Source organism: Sceloporus occidentalis, unplaced genomic scaffold (genome assembly GCF_023333645.1).
Source record: "Sceloporus occidentalis isolate IW3139 unplaced genomic scaffold, rSceOcc1.0.p SCAF_2, whole genome shotgun sequence".
In the NCBI taxonomy this organism is placed as follows: domain Eukaryota; kingdom Metazoa; phylum Chordata; class Lepidosauria; order Squamata; family Phrynosomatidae; genus Sceloporus; species Sceloporus occidentalis.
The window spans coordinates 159,524,503-159,544,939 of NW_028316982.1; the positions used below are offsets into that span (position 1 = coordinate 159,524,503).

General features: G+C 40.7%; 1 protein-coding gene across 1 annotated transcript; it reads left to right on the top strand.

The window, feature by feature from the left end:
• Positions 1 to 272: 272 nt before the first annotated feature.
• LOC149319194 (methyltransferase-like protein 21E) lies at positions 273 to 18,489 on the top strand. Its single transcript, XM_089507988.1, has 5 exons — positions 273 to 357; positions 10,879 to 11,036; positions 14,062 to 14,179; positions 16,131 to 17,361; positions 17,412 to 18,489. The coding sequence occupies exons 1-4, from the start codon at positions 285 to 287 to the stop codon at positions 16,529 to 16,531; spliced, it is 750 nt and encodes a 249-aa protein (XP_089364114.1). The 5' UTR covers positions 273 to 284; the 3' UTR covers positions 16,532 to 17,361; positions 17,412 to 18,489.
• Positions 18,490 to 20,437: the final 1,948 nt, after the last annotated feature.

A 20,437-nucleotide genomic window follows, 5' to 3' on the forward strand; every position in this document is an offset into this window, starting at 1 on the left:
TCATTCCACATTGGGGCCAAATATCCTTGCTTATGGCTCTGACACATCTTAATGTGATATTAGTATTAGTATTTCAGATATGACTTTTGCTTCCATAGTGTACTAACAATTAATGCATGACAGCTAATGCATGAGTGATGAAGGGGGAAAAACCCCATAGGTTCCAGTGTCTATCTACATTTGTATTTGAATGTGTTTGTAATCCATTCTTTTCTTGGCATCTGGATATTTCTGTTCTCCTTTTTAGTACTTAGAATCCTTATCTGTTGAATATATTGTACGGAATGGATTCCAAGTCTACACAGCACAAACATCTTGTGTCAGATGAACTATCTAGAAAGCCAGATCACAAAGAAGGTAAATATTTTCCTTTCTTCCTTGCTTTGTCCTGCTGCCTTGCCATGAATATTTGCTGACCAGTGATCAAAGCTGGTCAAAGATACATTGCTGCTTGAGGCAAAGTATAATACGGTATGTGTGCCTTCCAAAGCCAACAGGCACGGCAGTTAAATGTTCAGGAAAAACCATTATCAGGGATATCGATTTTAGGACAGGAAAAGCCATGATCAGGGATATTGATTTTAAGACAGCAGAAGTAACTGCCCTTGGTACAATTTACAAGCCCACAAATATGAGTAAATATTTATTTTACACTCAGATACCCAAGCTCCATACTGCCATATCTTTTAGAAGAGAGATAATTACTGTACTGATTTTGCCATGAAAATTGACTTCCAGCAACAGAAAGCCACACACTGAATGGACCTAACTGTAAAATGTTTGCAGAAACTTTTTTTTTCATGATTCATGGAGAAATAGAATCAACAAGTGGAAATTTGACAGGGAAGCAGGTTATGACTACAAGAAATGTCTTAAAAATAAGAGTTGTTCAGCTATGGAAGAAATTCTTTTGAGGAGTCATCATTCTGGATTGTCCTTCATTGGATGTTTTTAAGCAGTGGCTGGACAGCCATCTGTTGGGGAAGCCTCTTGGTAGACCCAGCTAAAGTAGACCTACTGAATTAGCTGCTGAATGGTGAACCAACAAGTCTATTCCAACTAGGACTATCAGATTGAGGCTTTGCATCCTGAGTTGCTCAGCACTGAACGAGGGATTAGATCTCTGGTGTACCTTTCAAGTCTTTGAGTCTGGAACTTGTATGTATGGAGAGTGTGCTGATCCTGAGGCTGTCACTGGGAGGGAGCGATATTACAAAATGAACCAGCATAGTGTAGTGGTTTGAGTGTTGGACTACAGCTCTCTGCTGGACCATGGAAACTCACTGGTTCATCTTGGGAGAGTCACACATTGTCAGCCCCCAAAAACTCCATGATAGGTTAGCCTTAGGGTTGCCATAAGTCAGAAATGATTTCAAGGTACACAACAACAACAACTGCCCCCTCCCCCTACAATGATGCTGAAAGTGAGAAAAGAAGAGAAAGAAGAACAATGTGTGGGTCTAGTGTGATCTAGGGTGCATCCTATAGAATCCTGGGATTTGTAATTTTGTGTGGCACCAGCAATCTTTGGTAGAGAAGGCTAAAGACCTTGTAAAACTACCAACCCCAGGGTTCTATAGGATGGAGCTACAGCACATAAAGTATCAGAGTGCGTTATGTCTACAGTGTAGATGCACCCCTAGCTACATGGAATAAGTGAAAAGCATTTGTTAAGGAGCCATCAGCAATTTTTAGCCATTCTTACCTCTCAGCCACTACAAGATGAATCAAACAAAGCTGGCATTTCAATGAGATTCATCCTAGCTTCTGGTTGTTCCCCTTCAGTTCCTCTTTGGCCTTCTGATGAGATTCATCATGGTCTGGGGAAGCGGGTATTTTACTAATGGCAGCTCATCCCTAGTAAGGCTGTTGGGGCCAAGGGCAAAGTTAAAAGAAGCAGAGCCAAAAGGTCACTAATCTCACCTTAAGATCAGGACACCTCTTGTAGAAATGTATATAACAGGTATTTTTAAATTTCTGATTAAAATTACCTGCTGGTAAAGAATAAATTCATGTTACATAAAGAGTCCCAGTGCAGCACTCTGGGATAGAAAATGCCCACTAGTTTGCTGCTTCTCTGAGCGTATGCAGATTCCCACACCAAAATAAAGGAAATAAAATAAAGAGCTGCTCTTCAAGGCAGCTTTTCTTTTCTCTGCAGTAAACAAACAAAACCCCAAACAAAACCACCCAACATTTCTTCTTCCCTCTCTGTCAGAGTGGAAGGATTTTTGCAAGCATCAATGCAAACCTGAAAATGTAGCAGGACAGCAATTCAGTCACCTGCTGAGTTCTCAAAGACAAGATGAGAGTGACTAGAGAGGATGCTAATAGCCAGCATGACACTGTGGGCTAGTTATAAGAGTAATGAGGCTAACCAAAGTGTGCTTGTTCCAGGGCAGTCTAAACCCTGAGAGAAACAATTCTCCGTTTGTCATAGTAGGCCAGTTTCCAGCATATACTACTCTCAACATAATCATGATTTTCATGCCACTTTTCTTTCTTCTGGAGACCAACACACTGTCAGGATCAGTGAATTCAGTTCCCAGTAACCAAGAAAACAGTGTGGTAGAAAACAAAAGGCTTTTATTTCAGGTACTGTATTGAGACAGAAGGTATCTCTCTGAGGTTTATGTCAGAACTAAAAGTTTGTTTCCAAAATTGTAGTGTATCATCCACCCCCCACCTTGCTTTTGATCCTGATCAAAACAACTTTTCAAGCCCCCTTTCCCTTGCTCCCATGTTTATCATTCAATCACCTTTACAGAAAGGAGGGAAGTATCGTATCCCTTCTTTAGAACCAGATCTTCTGGCAGGAAAGGCAGAGTCATAAACTCATAAACTTTTACCCTGTTACCATTTGCCCCATCTGTTTGTTCCCAAACCCAGTGCGCCCACTAGATTAATATGCAATGCCCTTTGCTATTTCTCATGTCCATTCTCTGAATCATTCACCAGGTTATCACAGTATTATAATATTATGTCAGCATGTCATCCTATCATCATATTATCATGACAGATGCATGGTTCCAACACACATACAGTCAAGAAGTGAAGTAGTGACCCTTGGAAAAGAAACATAGTGGACCCATACAGACAGACCCAAATAAAGCTGCTTCGGATCACTTTGGAGGTATGCCGTTTAAATGCTGCATGCATCCTAAGAGGCTGGAAGCCATGCCAAAGCAATGCTCCAGTCCTAAGGACTGCAACGTAGCTTTGGCGCAGCTTCTGGACTCTTAGGACACATACATAATTTAAATAGCATACCTCCAAAGTGACCCGAAGCAGCTTTATTTTGGCCTGTCTGTATGAGCCCAGTAATTGTGTTAATTCTAAATTAATGTTCAGAGAAGGGCATTCTGTGGATCAAGGCTGGGCAATTGTGGCCCAACATTTGTTGGACTGCAACTCCCATGACCCCTCACTGTTAGCTATGCTGCCTGAAGCTGATGGGAGCTGTAGTCCAGAAACATTTGGCCCTTAGAATGCAGGATCCCACTGCTGAATTTTTTCCCAATTTGGAAAGAAAAAAAAATCTTCCATATAGAATACCAGAATGTTAATGGAAATTATAATTTGTATGACTTACATGTCATAGGCACAATGACCTTAATGTAAAAGAACAATAAAATCTGTGGTTGTACATTATGGCATGATAGTGCAGGGAAACCTTAGCAAAGTCCCTACCAGAGAATCTTACAGCTGGTTCAAGGATGGCCTCAGACATTTTATTTCCTGAGCTAGAGCAGCAAATCCTGGCCGCTACCCACCAAAGTCAAGGTACATAGTATAGTTTCTATAGCCATCCAAGATATTTTAGCTGATGAGGCAGAAAATCCAACCTGAACATCACTTTGGTTGTATGGCAGTAAAACTATAATAATAAATGTATTAACTAAAATTTTTCTGTCCTTTCATGATATCTGAAGGTTGCTGCTCTAGTTGAGAAGGTCATCTCACTCTGCTTAATGGTTGGCCTGCCCTGAGGTACAAATTAGTAGAGACTAGAAAACAGCGAAATCCTTAATGAGGGCTAGAAAATGCCCATCTCTCTCTCTCTCTCTCTGTGCGTGTGTGTGTCAGCTGGAGAAGCATGGACAAGAGATGACTGGAATAAAGACTGTGTCTTTTTTCTTTCTAAAAGTCATAATTGGCAGAGCTGTAGCTAGAGGAGAGGGTAACATGAGAGTATTGCCCCTGCAAATAAAAATCCTTCTCCCTCCTCGTGAAATTTTCCATGCTTGAAGCTTTAAGTTACTGTAATACAGAATTAGGGAGTGATGGAAAATTTCATTGGAAGGCAAAATTGGCACCTCAGCGAACTTCCTTGTTGCAGCAACTCCACTGGTTGCCAATCCTTTTCTGGGGTCAATTCAAAATGCTGGTGATGATCTATAAACGCCTGTACTGCTTGGGTTGAGGTTATTTGAAATACTATATCTTCCTTTAAGAGTCCATTGGAGTTCCAAGATCATCTGAGGAGGCCCTTATCACTCCCTGCCAAGGGAGGCAAGATTGGTGATGTTCTTGCTCTTTCCATCAGCAAGTAAAAACATTTTAAAGGTTTATATGTTGTCTTTTAAGGAATTTTTTAAAAAAGTTTAATGTTTATCAACCTTATCAATTGTTCAAATGTTTTAAAAATAATTTTTATGTTTATACTTCTATTGAAGCTTTGGTATAGTTTTAGTTTATATTGTCTTTAATGTTGTTAGCCACCTTGAGTCTCATTAATGAGCGAAAAGTAGGCTACAAATGAATACGATGATGGTGATGATGACCACGATGACGATATAATTGTGTATGTGCATCACATGCACATGATCTACCCTAGACTTCTCTTAACCTAGCCTTCTGCAGTCGAAGATACCACCTTATCACTAGTGCTGAAGGACTTAGAAAAGTTACTCTTTTGGGCCCTTGCTCCCCAAATCCCCCATAGTATCTGGGAGATTCTGAAAGTTGCAGTCCAAAGCCAATAACTTTGTGAAGTCTCTGGGTCCAGTCAGCTTCTATACAGTGGGCCCTTGGTATCTGCTGGGATTTAGTCCCAGGATCCCCCCCCCCTCCTCAGTGGGTAATAAAATTCATAGATGCTTAAGTCCTATTAAATACAGTGGCTTAGTAAAATGATGTCCCTTATATAAAATGGCATAATGAAGGTTTGCTTTTTGGAATATATATATATACAATATTATATATATAATATTTTGAAACTGTGGATGCTTGAATTCTTGGATAAAATCCGTGGATACGGAGGGCTGACTGTACATGTAATGGCAGAGGTATCTTGTTGTTTACTTTCAGAAGCTCAATCTTCCCAATATTTTCCAGATATAACTTAGGCTGGAAAAAAACAGTGCCTTTAGTCCTTGATCACGTTATAGCTGACATCTTGAATAAGATAGAAGGTAAGGTTTATAGTACAAATTTAAGTTGGGGCATTGAAAAATATTTTCATGTGATCATGATGAAGAAAAGACTCTTAGAAAGAAGCAGGTCAGATTGCCAGCTCTTTAGGATCTTGGCAGGAACATTATTTCTCTGGGCCATATTTAAAGAAGTGTAAGTAACCTAGTAACTCCTGAACCCTTTCCCCAGAACTTTCTGGAAGACTCCTTGACCTTCACTTTACAGAAGTGTTCTCACATATTGAAATCCACAACACTTAACTTTTTTAGTGTGAAGACATGTATAGAGGCAAGTTTCCCAGACACATTTCCGGAAGTGATTAAAAGGAGAGAGAAAGGAGGGGGAATAAACCTAACACAAGGAAGGAATAAGAGCCACACTAAATGATTTTGGTGTTAGCGTGAACTTAGCATTTAACAGGTTTACGTTTCCTTAAAATAGAAGCAAGAAAGAGTAGAAGGTGGACCTTTAGCAGTTTTGAAGAATATGCTTGGGTGTGCAAGCTAAATAAAACGCCAAGTCAATTTACGATGCTTTAGATAGGATCCGATAGGGTGGAATAGAATATGTGCAAACATTAACACCTTAATCTGTTCATTGCAGGGTCATGTTGTATAAATAATCCTGTGTGCATAAGTTGTATCTCCGCCTCAGCTGAGTCCCCAAGTGACCTTTTCAATGTGCTTGAACTGACACTACCTTGAACTTGCTTGTTCTTACAGTACCACTGAAAGTGCAATTCTAGGAAGTTCAGTGGGATTTACTTCTGAGTAAACAGGGTAATATATTTGATTGCAGTTTGAGATGAATTTAACATTAACTCTTCTGAGGCCCGCCATGAGACAGGATCTTCTAAGGTTGTGCTGATGTAGATCTGGGGACAATGAAACAGGATGGCTAAAGTGTAGGTAGCATAGGTCTGGAACTGAATATAATCAAAATTTGGTGGGGACACTTTATTTATTCCAAATGGTGAAGAGCCTGTTGGGATCAGACAGAGAGAAACTAGCAGTGTAACCCTTGGTTATCTGCTGTGGCAAATTTTCTAGGGACTTCAAGGAGAATGTTTCTCCTGTTCTCCCAGAACTGGATGTCACAGTTCTCAGAGTCTGGAGTGCTGTACAATATGCCATATAGTCAGTTTTTTTTTTTTTAAAAAAAATCAGCTTCAGTTGTGCCAGCCAAATAGTCTGGACAAGACACAGGAATCAGTCTTATCTACCACATGTAACATTGATTCCTGCCAACCTTGATATATAACATCGAATGCAGCTGGATTGACTGGGTGAATCAAGGGAATGGTAAATGCCTTTCTTTGTCACGAGGAGACTCCTGCTAACTTGAAGGATGTTGTAACATGTTCTCTCTTGAAGAGGGCCTCCCTAAACCCAATGAAGTATGAGAACTAATGTGCCATAAGTCACTCACATCTACTTCAGGGGGAAGTTGTTTGAATATGTGTTGGCTAGAAAGCTTCAGATGTTTCTGGAAGAAACTGTTTATCTGGACCCATTTTAGCCTGGTTTCAGGTCACGGTATGCTGCTGAAATAGTCTTGGTGGCCATGATTGATGACCTGTGTGTGTGTGTTGTGTGCCTTCAAGTCATTTCTGAGTTATGGCCACTCCCTACACTGGAGAAAAGTTGGGGCTGGAGGTGTTTATCTTTTTGGATGTCTTGGTGGCTTTTGACACCAATATATCACAGTATCTTATTGAACTAGCTCTGTAGTATGGAAATAAGAGGCACTGTGTTAAGAATGGCATCACTCCTCTTCATAGGGCTGGTTCGAAAGGGTGGCACCAAGGGATTCCTGATCATCCTCATGGCCCTGTTACTTCCAACAAACTTCATTATTTCCTTCCATTTCTTACGATGTACTCTTGGAAAGACAAAAGAGAAGTAATCAAATCCTGAGAAAAAAAATCAGAAAGAAAGATGCAATAGATTCAAAACGGTAATCACATTTATGAAAACCAACATCATCCTAGAAGAAGAGCACTGTGCTGAACAAGGTTTATCTTAAAATGATGTTTCCACATTGTGTCTGCAGGAATGATCATATATATTGATTGGGTAGCAGGAAATGTTGCAATTCACCACCAGATTGTTCCTCTTCCTGGTGATGAGCATTATTACTGTTTCATACGCATACCAGGGTATTACATTATTCAAAGCAAGAATTAATAATGGTGACATCTGCTCATTTTGATTGATATTTGGAACAGCGGGAGCAATGAAGACACTTAGAAGAAGATATATAAGCCAATTAATTTTTTCATTCAGATTCATCTATTTCTAGAAATCATAACAATCAACATCATCTATCAATGTACTAAAAGAGGTATCCACCTTCATACATATTAAAACACCTGATAGTGAAATTAATGATTAAGCATACACTTGCATGCATGAATGAGTTCTTAATTCCATCTATAGTAGTTTTAATCCCTATTTGAATAGACTGAGTGGGCCATATTAAGAATAATTAAAACTGCCTGAAATCTTCCTTAATTCCCACAAAACATGTGCACACACACCATTTAATAATAGCAAAAGTAGTTTTGTTCCTTTAAAAAAAACACAGGTTGGGCATATTCATCTTAAACTGCAAAAAATTAAAATAGTATTACCTCTTTCTGTCCCAAAATACACTTGTTGAGCCCATTTATTCTTCTCCCTTTCTTCAGATAGTTACCTCTTCCATATTTTCAGCAGTATCTCTTTTCTCATTGTCACTATCCCACTCTGATGTTCTCTTTTCCTCCACCCATTTCTTCTGTCTTCCTTTGAGGAGCTCTGAGGTTACATGTTGAGATCATTCATATTCTCAAGTCAATATAATGTCCTGGAACATCTGTCTTCCTTTACCCCTCTCTTTTGGCTCTCTCTTCAAAAATTATTCCCACATCTATGTCTACAATTCCCTCTCTCATTTCTTCTTTTGCATCTCATGCTTGTCTCTCCATCAACTCCTCTCCTACTGCATCTCACTACCTTCTCACATGTGCATGCTGCACTGTGAGGAAGTGCACTGTATATTTCATTTTCCTGTTCCTCCTCCCCCTCCTCTCTTTGCTTCTCCATTCATCATGCTTGCAGCCTGTAATCTCATGTCACTGAGTGGGAAAACTCTGGCAAGGATGACAAGTGGGGTAGGAAAGGAGTATGTGTGATGTAACTACTTCTGGGACACTCCCTCCCTCCCCTGCATATTGTACCATAGAAAATTTTACATTTTGTTTGAGGAAAATGCCTTACATTCTGGCCTGTGGTTTGAAAGTGTGAAAAGTGTAACCTGTGTTAATGTGATCTCCCTGGTTCTGCTTTTTGGGTGAGGAACACTGATCTGGAGGTTTTGAAACTGCAATAATCCATGCAAGCAGATAGGCTAATGAGTAATGTACACTTCCACTCACCCTCATACCTTTAAATAGCAGGCTAGGGTACATACCCAAAAGTGCCTCTCTTGGTAGGAGGAGATTTCTGAGCCTTCCACTTGCCCCAGAAACATGCAATGTGGCCTTATTCCAGATAATGCCATTTGTTTAGCCATACATTGTTTACTTTGACAGACTTGTCCAAAACATATTATTGTCAAAAATGAACAAGTGAATGAGATGTAGTACTCCTTATCACTCCCTGTAGAAAGGCCAACTGGACTGGCAATTGAATCTTTCTTCAACACATGGTTCTCCACTCCACCTGAGAGCATCAGGCTAGCTTAGGGCATGGAGGGCAAGCTGCATCATGACATACATCACTCTCTTTCTTTGGGTTTGTTTTTGCAGGGCTTCTATCATTTCTCAAACAACGTTTAGGGAAATATTTGCCCAACCACCACATGGATGCATTGTCACCTGTTCTCCCTACTACTTCAGCTGTGAAGAAAGTTTATCTTATCACTGTGCCATAGAAGGAATGTACTGTTAGAGAGCTGAACTCTCTCAGGGTGTGTGCTATATCACAACATTGCCACAGTCTAGGGTTTCTGTAGCTGTGCCAGATGGAACTACTTGAGAGAGACCTTCAAGTAGACATTTGAGGGCATAGCTGGATTTCTTATCCTGAAGTGTTGATATCTTGATCTCTGCTGTCTCCAAAGTGACTGGGCCCTTTCACACAACACAGTTCTAGCACTATGATTCCACTTTAACTGCCATGGCAGCATCCTATGAAATCCTGGAATTTGAAGTTTAGGCAGGGGGACTTTGAATTCTCAGCCAGAAAGGAGTTATGATGATCAGGCCTAATGAAAATATTGACTCTAGTGTATAGTTGGCGTGAAAAAAGGCAGCTTCCACTTTGGAGATTATTGGGAAAGGAACTGAAAGCCAGTATTATCATGCCCTTATAGAAAACTATGGTGCAATCACACTTGGAATACTATGTTCAGTTCTGACCATTGCAACTCATAAGTAATATTTTAGAGCTGGAAAAGAAGCAGAACTGGCAATTCCCATAAAACAAAAGTTATAATGTTTACGTCTCTTTAGTTCACAAAAAAAGATAATTAAGTAGCTATAGAAAATGTATATAATATGGAGAAAGTGACTGGGAAAAACCTTCTCTTTTTGCAGTCTTTGTATGTTCAGGAAGGGTGTGAACAAAATAGCTTCTCAGATTGGCCTTTTAATCTATTTTGCTTGTTATAATTATTTTAATGCTTCTGATTTTTTAACTATTTTGAATGATGTTTGTAACTGCTTTGAGTATTATTTTTAGTAGAAAGGTGAGATAAAAATGCAGTGCAATACAGTCAGTCTTAAATAATACAAGAGCAGTGCATGCAAAGCCAAGGAGGAACCAAGGAACCATTGCTTGTGCTAGAAGTGAACATGCAAACTTGTGCTTGGTGTGCAAGTTGGAAGTGACTGGTGTAATCCTTAACATCTATTAAATAGACTCAGCCTTCTGTTCTGGAAATTTAAACCAGTAACAAGAATATTAATACTTTTCTAAGGGATTTCTTTAGACCCTTTTGCACTACACAGTTACAGTGCTATGGTTCCATTTCATCTGCCATGGCAATATCCTAAGGAAACCAAGGATTTGCAGTTGAGTAAGAATTATTTATAAATCTCAGCCAGAGAACAATACCTCACCAAACTGCAAATATCAGGTTTCCATAAGATGTTGCCATAGCAGGTAAAGTGAAACGATAGTGCTATAATTGGGTAGTGTGAAATGGCCCTTTCGCTCATTGGTGCTGAAGAAGAAAGGAATAATTTTCTATTGTTACAGTTTTATATATAGTAAGCATGATGGATAACAAATCCTCTTGGCTATATATATCATACTAAACAATTCCTTGCTTGGAACATTTGTGGGCAGTGACATAACTCAAATGTTTTAGTGTCTAAGAGCTCAGCATGCCCAAATAGAGGTTAGTAGCTTAGCAATTAGGTTGATGTTTTTATCTGTAGTTGGAGCTTGTGTAATCTTATTCTTGTTTTGTTACTAGGACCAAATGGAGATGAAGAGATTGTTGCAGAAATCATGGGGAGATGTTTCTCTCCTTCACTGATAACAACCGAAGCCTGGGAAGGATTTAATTTTGCTGGCCATGAGATAAAGATTAGGGAAGCCACTGACTGTTATGGAGCTGTGGTCTGGCCTTCGGTAATGTAGCCAAATAATGTTATTGGTTCTGTTATCTGAAACAATAAACATGTTATCTGAAACAATAATCAATTAACCAACCTTGTCAGCATGGTTAATAAACCCACTAAAATTGATAGTTAATGTATAAGGAGTGGTATTAAAAACAATGCTAGAAGCCATATTTCTCTGATGCTGATGGATGAGCAGAAGTCTCATTTGCTCTGGTCAGTGTGGAATTAAAGATAGCACCCTCTCCTTCATTTTGGTTGTGCAATAAAAATCCCAGCAGCTGTAAGGGGGGGGGGTACATCCTTATACCACCTTAGTTCTGTTTGTTTGTGTGTGTGCATGTCTTCAAGTTGACTGTTGACCTCATAGGGTTTTCTTAGGCAAGGAATATTCAGAGGTGCCAGTTCTTCCCTCTGGAATATAGCCTACAGCATCTGGTATTCACTGGTAGTCTCTCATCCAAGTACTAACCAGAACTGACCTTGCTTAGTTTTCAAGATCTGGTGCCTTTAGGGTATTTAGGTCCTCTATGACCGGCGTGGAATTTGCTAGTTGCCTGTGGCTACCAGATAAATTGTTAAATACAAGGCAGCTGTGTGTGAAACGTGGGTTAATCATATCTTACAGGATCAAGGTCCCATGAAAATATATCTTGACGTGTTCATACTACATAAAGTGGTCTCTGGCAATAGAAGCTAGTGGAAAAAATGGTCTGTGTGTGTGTGTGCGCGCGCGCGTGCAGGCCTCATCTTGTAAGGGTAGAAGGAAACCCTCTTTTGAGTCTGAAAGCATCCATTGGATCAGAATTGGACTGCCTCATTTTGTGTTTGCTGCTGACCCATGTCTATTTCTGGCCCTTACTGGTGTTTATTAGCAGGGAATCATGTTTAGAAGGGAGTTTCTGCCAATGTCCTCCACAATTAGAGCCTTATCTCATGAGAAAAAAACCCCAAAAGGAGCAGGACAGTAGTGACTTTTCCCATGCTTCTCCACATGCCATGGTATCACTTCCATTCTCCTGAGGGAGTCGGTTGTAAAAGTGTGAATTTTGTCAGGCACAGAGAAAGCTGCTTTTCTCACACTCTGTTTTGGCTTTCTTTTCTCAGACAGGGGTATAGCTCAACAAGGGGCTAAATAAGGGCTTTGTTCCCCAAATGAGAATCCTGTCTCTCTCCCATGAAATTATCTTTTAGTTTCCAAATTTCTAGTATTGCAGGGTGTGATACACCTCACTGTCTGGAGTGAAAAGTTTTCATTCACACCTAGATCTCTTATACTACTTGGATTTGAATTCCCTTGTTAGCTTTACCTGGTCCTTTTCTTTGGATGCCTAAACTGTACAGGGCCCCTGTGAAATTGGAAAAAAACAAAATAAACATTTTTTTTTTACCTTAGAGATCACCTCTCTAGGAATCTCTAGGTCCTCCAGGACAAATCTGTGGTCAACAACTGCTGGATGTTGACCATAGAATTGTACTGGAGAACCTACCAATGCCTAGAGAGATGTTCTCTCTAGGAATCTCTAGGTCTTCTGGCATGACCTTTGGCAAAAGCTGACTACAGAATCATGCTAGAGAACCTAGAGATTCCTAAAGACAACATATTAATCAAATTCACGAATAATCAAATCTGTAAAAATCAAAGCCACAGATGTGGAGGGCTGACTGTATGTCTAAATGCTTAACTGAAGTTTTAAATTTACTGCAATGTTAGAAATTTGAGGTTTGAAGGAAAATTTCATTTGGGGGAGAGACTGGGATGGTGTGGGGAATGCTGCCATACTTTAACCCTGAATTCAAAACCAAGAGCAAACATATCTTACCTGCCTCCCCTCAGAAGGTGACACACCTCGTCTTTCCAAAAAAATTCCATTCATATATTAAGCAGACTCAGAACTCATTTTTGTTATTTCATCTCTCTCATGATTAGCTACATGCAGCCTTATCACATTATTGAACAAACCTAGCAGGCAAATGAAAAGATGCATTTTCCCCCCATCTTCTACATGACTCTCATTCTCTTCAGGTTGTATAAGTGAGGGAGAACGTTGTAAAAGTGTCATTTTTGCCAAACAGATTATTTCAGCTTGGCAAATGGGACATTTCTATGACACTATTATGACCCTCTCCCATGGTTTTACAACCAGAAGAGAACCGAAAGAGAACATGTCATGTGGAGGGAGAAAAAACCCACGAGTCTTTTTGTTTGCTTGCTGGGTTTGTTTAATGATGCTCATGGTGTCACTGCTGCTGGTTGAGGGATAGAGGAAGTCATAGAAGATAGAGAAGGCAAATATTAGTCTCTCTCTGGTCCATTTTTAACCCCTTGCACAGCAAACATCAGCCTGCATGTGGAGCTGGATGGGCATTATTAGCACCAAAAAAATAGAGGAAAGGGTTACACAGCCCCTTCTATAGCTCCACTGATCTGTTCAGATGAGTGGCATCTCAACATTTTATTTGGGAAAAATTGTTTCTCAGAACAAGCTAGCAACTTAAATCCAGTTGCTAGTCCCAAGTAGAAGAGACTATTAAATCAGTAGGGACTTGAAAAGTAAGTTATTGTGTAAATTACAGTGACTTAAAGGGTCTACAGTAGTTGGGACTACCTGACGTAGGCCAGATTCATCCCCACAGCTGACACTGTATGCTATTGTTAAGCTAAACAGAGAGAAGGATATTTGTAGGTTACAGAAAATATTGTTGAATAGGGAGTAACCTTTGATGCTCCAGCTGTTTTGGATTTCAGTTCCTGAATGTCTTAGGTCTAAACTGTACTGCAGAAATAATGCAGTTTGACAACGCTTTAATTGCCATGGCAGTTAAATACAATCACTTATATGATTATTCAAACAAACTGTTGAACCATTTCCTTTTATTCCCGCCCTCCCTTCCTCATTGTAGGACTCTTCACTACGCCTTAGTCATGACTCCTCCTTCTTTTGATGATAAAACCATTTGCCTGTATATTTACTTTTGTGTTAAGTCCCTTGTCAATCTACTATAAATGGTCTTCTTTTGTTTTTCACCCACAGGCTCTTGTTTTGTGCCACTTTTTGGAAAAGAATGTGAAATCATATAACATGACTGACAAAAATGTAATTGAAATTGGAGCAGGAACAGGTCTGGTCTCCATAGTCGCCAGCATCCTTGGTATGTACTATGTAATCACATTGTTTTAAAAAATACCTCGCCCAATATTGGCATTTCCTAGAACACAAAAGAAGAAGTGGAACCAAAGCCAGTTAGCTGCAAAATTAGTTTGATGCAAGACCAAAGGTCTTGCTAATGAGATGCTAATCAAGCAATTAATTATTTATCAAACAATTAATTAGCAGTTGAATGACTGTCATTCCAAAAATTTGCAAGTATCTGATTTTTTTTTTTTTTGAGGGATCTGATGTGGATCAGTAATCTGTCTATCATTATGGAGTTGAGGGGGGTGTCTTTAATTCAGATGAAGTTCCCTGAAACTTTATCTTACATGATGGAAGAAGAATTAAAGCCTTTCTAGCCGGATACCATTATTCCAACCTAGGTCAGGTCTTCTAAGGCAGCATCTGCACTGCAGAAATAATCCAGTTTGACACTGCTTTAACTGTCATGGCTCCATCCTATGGAATCCTGGGATTTGTAGTTTGTTGTGGCACTAGGGCTCTCTGATAGAGGAGGCTAAATGTTTCACAAAACTACAGATTCAAGACTTCTATAGCATTGAGCCATGGCAGATAAAGCAATGTCAAACTAGATTATTTCTGTAGTGTGGATGCAGCCTGAACGTGTAATTTACTTTTACTCACACAGTTACTAATTGCAATTACAAATTTCAATTTATTATTATTATATTTAGCACGCTTGGAAGTGCTGACTTTCTCTCTCGTGTCCAAACAAAACCAAAATCTTTATGGAGGGGAGGGTTTTTAATCCAGATGAAAAACCCTGAAACTCCTCCTCCTTCTTTGGCTAGGGAGAAGGAAGGGGGTGGGGGGGGGAAATAGCCATTTTTCCTTCTGAGGAGTTCATTACTTCCAACCATCCCCATCCCATCCCTCTGAGTTCAATTTTGGCGACAGGGCAGGAATTTCTGTTCAGAAACCCCGCATGGTGCGAAACTCTATTTTCCTCAAAACAGCCAAGGCTTCTCCTCTCCTGTCAATGTCCCCAAAGCAGGAGGTGAAGCTCAGGGGCACCACTATGGTTGCGAAAGAAGCCCTGGGATCTTCCTCCTGCCTTCCTCCTGAAGGAGAGCAAGAAGTATTTTGAACCCAGATCCCTTCGCCCCCCCCCCCCAAGTATCTACCCTGAACCTTACACAGAGGAAAGTTGATGGCTCCAAGATTAAAAAACTAGACAAAATTGCCAGATGTTTTTTTTGGGGGAAGGGGATTGGTTGGTTGGGAAGGCAGTATTTTTAAACTTGGAAGTGTCTTGCCTCTCACTTGATGGAGGGGGAAGGACTTCTGTGGATAAAAAAAGTTTCATTTGTCAAGAAGAGAGAGGGAGCACATGCTGTTCCCAGAAGCCCTGCCCCCAGACACTCCCTGGAAGTCCCACCCTAGAACCCCCCCCCCCCCCCCCGCACACCGGGTGACACCCGATGTGAGAACACCACTGAGTTTGGGCACTTAGGGGCTGCACACACAGCCCCTAAGGGGCGGCGCAACACTGCCCCTTTCTTAGTTGGATTGGGGCTGTGGCAACCGCACACTGTGGCCCCAATCTGGCCTTTCCAGGGCACAAAAAGGTGCTGCAAAAAGCAGCTCCTTTTTGCACCTAAGAAAGGGCACGATAGCCACGGCTTGAAGACACTCCTTTGGCGCTGCATTGTATGGATGCAATGCCACAGGAGTGCCATGATGTCACATGCTGTGTGGAGCATCACATGGCGTCACAGCACTCTTGAGATGGAGTTGGGTTGTGCGTCATGTGGACGCGATGCGCCAACTCTGCCCCCAGGCTGGCCTTAATGGCCAGTCTGAACAGGCCCTTAGTCTCTAAAAGGTTTGCCACCACTGCTATAGAGAATTTACGTAAAGCCAACTTTGACATACTTTTCCAATTGTCCTCAATGCTTACTTCCATTCCATGGTCCTTTCTATTGCAGGTGCCCATGTGGTTGCCACAGACTTGCCTGAATTGATAGGAAACCTACAGTACAACATTCTCAAAAACACCAAGATGAGATGCAAACATGAACCCCAAGTGAAAGAACTGTTCTGGGGGGTGGATTTGGAGAAGAATTTCCCAAGATCTTCATGCCACTTTGACTACATCTTAGCGGCTGATGTTGTCTACCACCACCCTTATTTGGAGGAACTGCTTCTTACCTTTGATCACTTGTGCAAGGACAACACAGTCATAATCTGGGCAATGAGGTTCAGACTAGAGAAAGAAAACCAGTTTGTGGACAGATTCAAAAAGCTATTTGACCTGCAAGTAATTACTAATTTCCCCAGTTTAAGTATAACTCTTTTTAAGGCAAAGAGAAGATGCAGAGCAAAATAGTCTCCAGTTGCTGCATCCTGAGAGTTAATTAGCTGATTGTCAGTACAAATATCTGATGGTTTATCATCAGAATTGAGTCCTCTGGATTTAAATGTCCATGATTGCTGCAGTACCTAGACATTTGATTCTCTGCTCACAGTCCAGTGTTGAACTGTCAAAGTGATAATCACGAGATTATGGTTTATTGTGAGTCGTAGGAGATTATCACATGGAGAACAGGATAGGGACAGGATTGCTCTCCTGTCCTTATCCCGTCCATGACCTGAGTGAAACTTATTGTGCAAATCACTTTCACACTGCAGCTGGCTGAAAAGCCCTTATGGTATTAATGGGTTAAGCTGTTAATACAAAAAACTGCAAATAATGGCTGAAAGTGCTTTCAGCTGGCATCTGAAAGTGCTTTTCAGCCCACTGCAGTGTGAAAGTGATTTGTGCAATCAGTTTTACTCATGCTTCCCTTCTGGGTCAAGTGTGAAAGTCCTTCCCACAGTCAGGCAGGAAGGACGGGACAGGGATGGGAAAATGACATCCCATCCCTCATGTGACAATCTCCTAAGGATCATGCATGCCTTTGTATAAGCAGGCATTGTACTGCAAGGTCAGAGTTAGCTTAACTGTGAACTGTACTTGAAAAATATGCTTCCCTTTTAGAAAAACAAATTACTTCAATGGTGGAAGGCCACCCATACCACAATGAGGCAGAGGATGATGGCAATGAATGATGGGGCCTGAGGAAAGATGACAAAGAGTTGTATGTGTCATGCATCAAGGCTTGTACCCAATGGCAGCATCAGGAAAAAAAGAATTCTGGGTGGGCACAGAAGAAACAAGTTATTTCTTGGTAGTGGCAAACCTTCAAGCTGCTAAAATTGGTTTGGAGGGGATGCATGCCCTTCCCAGTCCTTATTTTGTTCCTCTCTGAGCTGCCCTGATTCTAATATGTGAAATATTGTATTTGCATATGTAATGTCATGATAGAAGCCCAGAAATGGAGCAGGGAAGCTGGGCAGGCAAGTAGGTGTGGAGTCACTTGCCTCTATGACCCTCCTCGATCTACTCTTTCCTGCCTCCCCTCAGCTAATCTGCTGCCATTAGGTGCTGAAGAAAGACTCACCTGTCAGTTTGGCCTGATTTTCTTGGAATAGCATAGTGTAAAGCCATCTTGCCCTTGACCCTACAGCGAAAGTCACTCTGTGTGTGTGTGTGTGTGTGTGTGTGTGTGTGAGAGAGAGAGAGAGAGAGAGAGAGAGAGAGAATATCAATTGGTTAAATGCTCCTTAATATGAAAACAAATAAACATTACAGGCTAACAGAAAACTAACTTTCAGATAAGTAGCCAGGGTAAAACCCTTCTCTCGTATGGAAATTTTAATTTCCTATATGCAGGGATTTTTACTTTTATATTGCACCAAGAACCCCCTTCTTGTCAACTGAAGTGGTATATAGCCCAAGATCAGATCTACTTTCCCATCAATGAAACTCAAGCTTTGACTTTCCTTTGAAATGTGGTGGTAACATCATTGCTAGAGAGAGGAGGTCTTTTTAGTGGTGACTTCAGTGGCCACCAGGAGAGAAGAGCCAGTGTATCACCACAGATGTAGCAGGGTTTATTCTGTTTCAGAGCCTTATCACATAACAAAAGAAAGCTGAGAGGCAGCGAGAGAGAAGCAGTTTTCTCCTTGCCTCTCCACATGCTGTCATAGCACTTCCATTCTCATTCCAGAGGGAGACAGTGGTAAAAGCAGACCTTTTGCCAAACAGATTTTTCCAGCGGGAAAAGAATGGAAGTGCTTCAATGGCATGGGGAGAGGCAAGGAGAAAGCCACTTACCTTGCTGCCTCTCAGCTTTCTTTTGTCATGTAATAAGGCTTTTAAATTTCATGTATGCAGTTTCCTTCTTTTTTAGGGTTATAAATCTTTAAATAAAAACTGCCAAGATAACTTTGGCTATTGGATGGTATATATAAAGATTGTAATAAACAAAGTGAGAGCTCTATGATGCAGTGTTCACTCTTCCCTCTCTTCTCCTTTCCTTCTCCTTATGATTGCTGCCATCACTACTGATGACTATATTTGGAAAAAAAATCCTGTTAAGTACCACCCAACACATTGCAGCAAGTAACTCAGCAATTACATTTTTTACTTATGCCAAATCCATCTGTGGTCTTGTTGTCCTTTACCTTAAACAGCAAAATGCTTTGGGCCAACCATGGTAATATTTTCACAAAATGAGTCCCGTGTGTGGGTTCTTTCAAGACAGATTTGATAATATTTTACAGCAGTTAACAGTACACCAGGTAACAATATGCTCTAAGGTGGTGACCAGGTTGTAGAGTTCTTACTCCCGGCTTTGAAAAATGGCCACTGAAGTGTGCCTGGGAGCTCGGCTTCAGTCAGGCTGCACTTGGCCAGTGGCATCGACAGGAATGTGGAGTTCCTTTGGTGTGATAATACCTGCTTGCATCCTGGAAGAGGATTCAAACTGGGAAAGGTAAGCCAGTTTTTTTTCTTTTTCTTTACAAAAAACTCCCAAAGACTGTGGAAACCAGGGGTTGAAAACTGAGTCAGCCATGGAAATTCAGTGTGTGAGTTTGGGCAAATCACATTCTGTCAGCCTAGGAGAAAGGCAATGACAAACCTCTCAATATGAGCAAGGTATTCCATTCTTAGTTTAGTGATTCAACATTATTTAGCTGAAATGGCATAAGAGAATAAAGAGTGATGAGGAACAGTTAGCTACAGATTTACTCTTCCATAACTTTTTAAAATTCACAGTTGCTACATCACAATTGTGACACAATCGCCAAGATTGTAATTCCCCCACAAACTACTTTACTGGGCATCAGCTGCATGAGGAGTTGTTTGTCTTTAATTGCCTTCAAGTTGTCTCTGATTCATGGCAACTGTAGATGAAGCACTTCCAAGATCCTTGTCCTCCACTGTTATGCTCAGGCCCTGTAACCTCATACATGTGTCCTCCCTGATTGAGTCCATCCATTTAACATGTGATCTATCTCTCTTTCTACTTTTCTCCACCTTTCCCAGAATTATCCTTTCTAATGAGTCATGCCTTCTCGTGATGTGGCCAAAGTATGATATGCTCAGTTTGATCATCTTGGCTTCCAGGGAAATTTCAGTCTTGATCTGGTCAAGAACCCATTTGTTTGTCTTTTTGGCTGTCCATGGTATCCTTAGTGCTCTTCTCCAGCACCACATCTTAAATGAATTGATTTTCTTCTTATCTACTTTCTTCTCTGTCTAGCTCTCACATCCGTACGTGGTGATGGGGAATACTATGGCTTGGATGATTTTAATTTTAGTGCTCAATTGTATATCTTTGCTGTTTAGAATTTTTCTACAGTAGTTCTTCTCCATTCTGACAGTGATCAGAACACAGTCAGACTAGGAGAAATTACTTAATTAATTATACTTAAGGAACTGATATAGAATGTTGGCTGATATCTCTATCATTTTTCTCCTTCAGAGCAAATGTACAGGACAATACACATGCAAATCACTCCTGCATTCCCAGGCTCACACAGTATGTATGTATGTATGTATGTATATGTGTGTGTGTGTGTGTGTGTGTGTATACCCACTTTTTCTCCGAAGATGCCAGCCACAGATGCTGGCGAAACGTCAGGAAGAAATGCTTCTAGAACATGGCCACATAGCCCGAAAAACCCACAAAAAACTATAAAAAAATGTACAGGAGTTACAATGACAGCAATTCTGCAATTTACTTTTGGTAAATCTTCATTTCAGTGAGCAAGGCAGTGCATGGTCTAGTAACTTTCCCTGTTTGGTGTACCTTTGCCATTTTAAAAGTAGCGAGTTTTAGGCTTGCATACGTTTTGCACAAGAACTGTTCAGCTGTGCTGCCACCCAGTGGGAAGTTTGGGATCC

Excerpts from the sequence above, each read along its gene's own strand:
- LOC149319194 (XM_089507988.1), top strand. The coding sequence starts at position 285 with ATGGATTCCAAGTCTACACAGCACAAACATCTTGTGTCAGATGAACTA. Across the intron at positions 358-10,878 it reads AAAGCCAGATCACAAAGAAG|GACCAAATGGAGATGAAGAG; the intron begins GTAAATATTTTC and ends TTTTGTTACTAG. Across the intron at positions 14,180-16,130 it reads CATAGTCGCCAGCATCCTTG|GTGCCCATGTGGTTGCCACA; the intron begins GTATGTACTATG and ends TTTCTATTGCAG.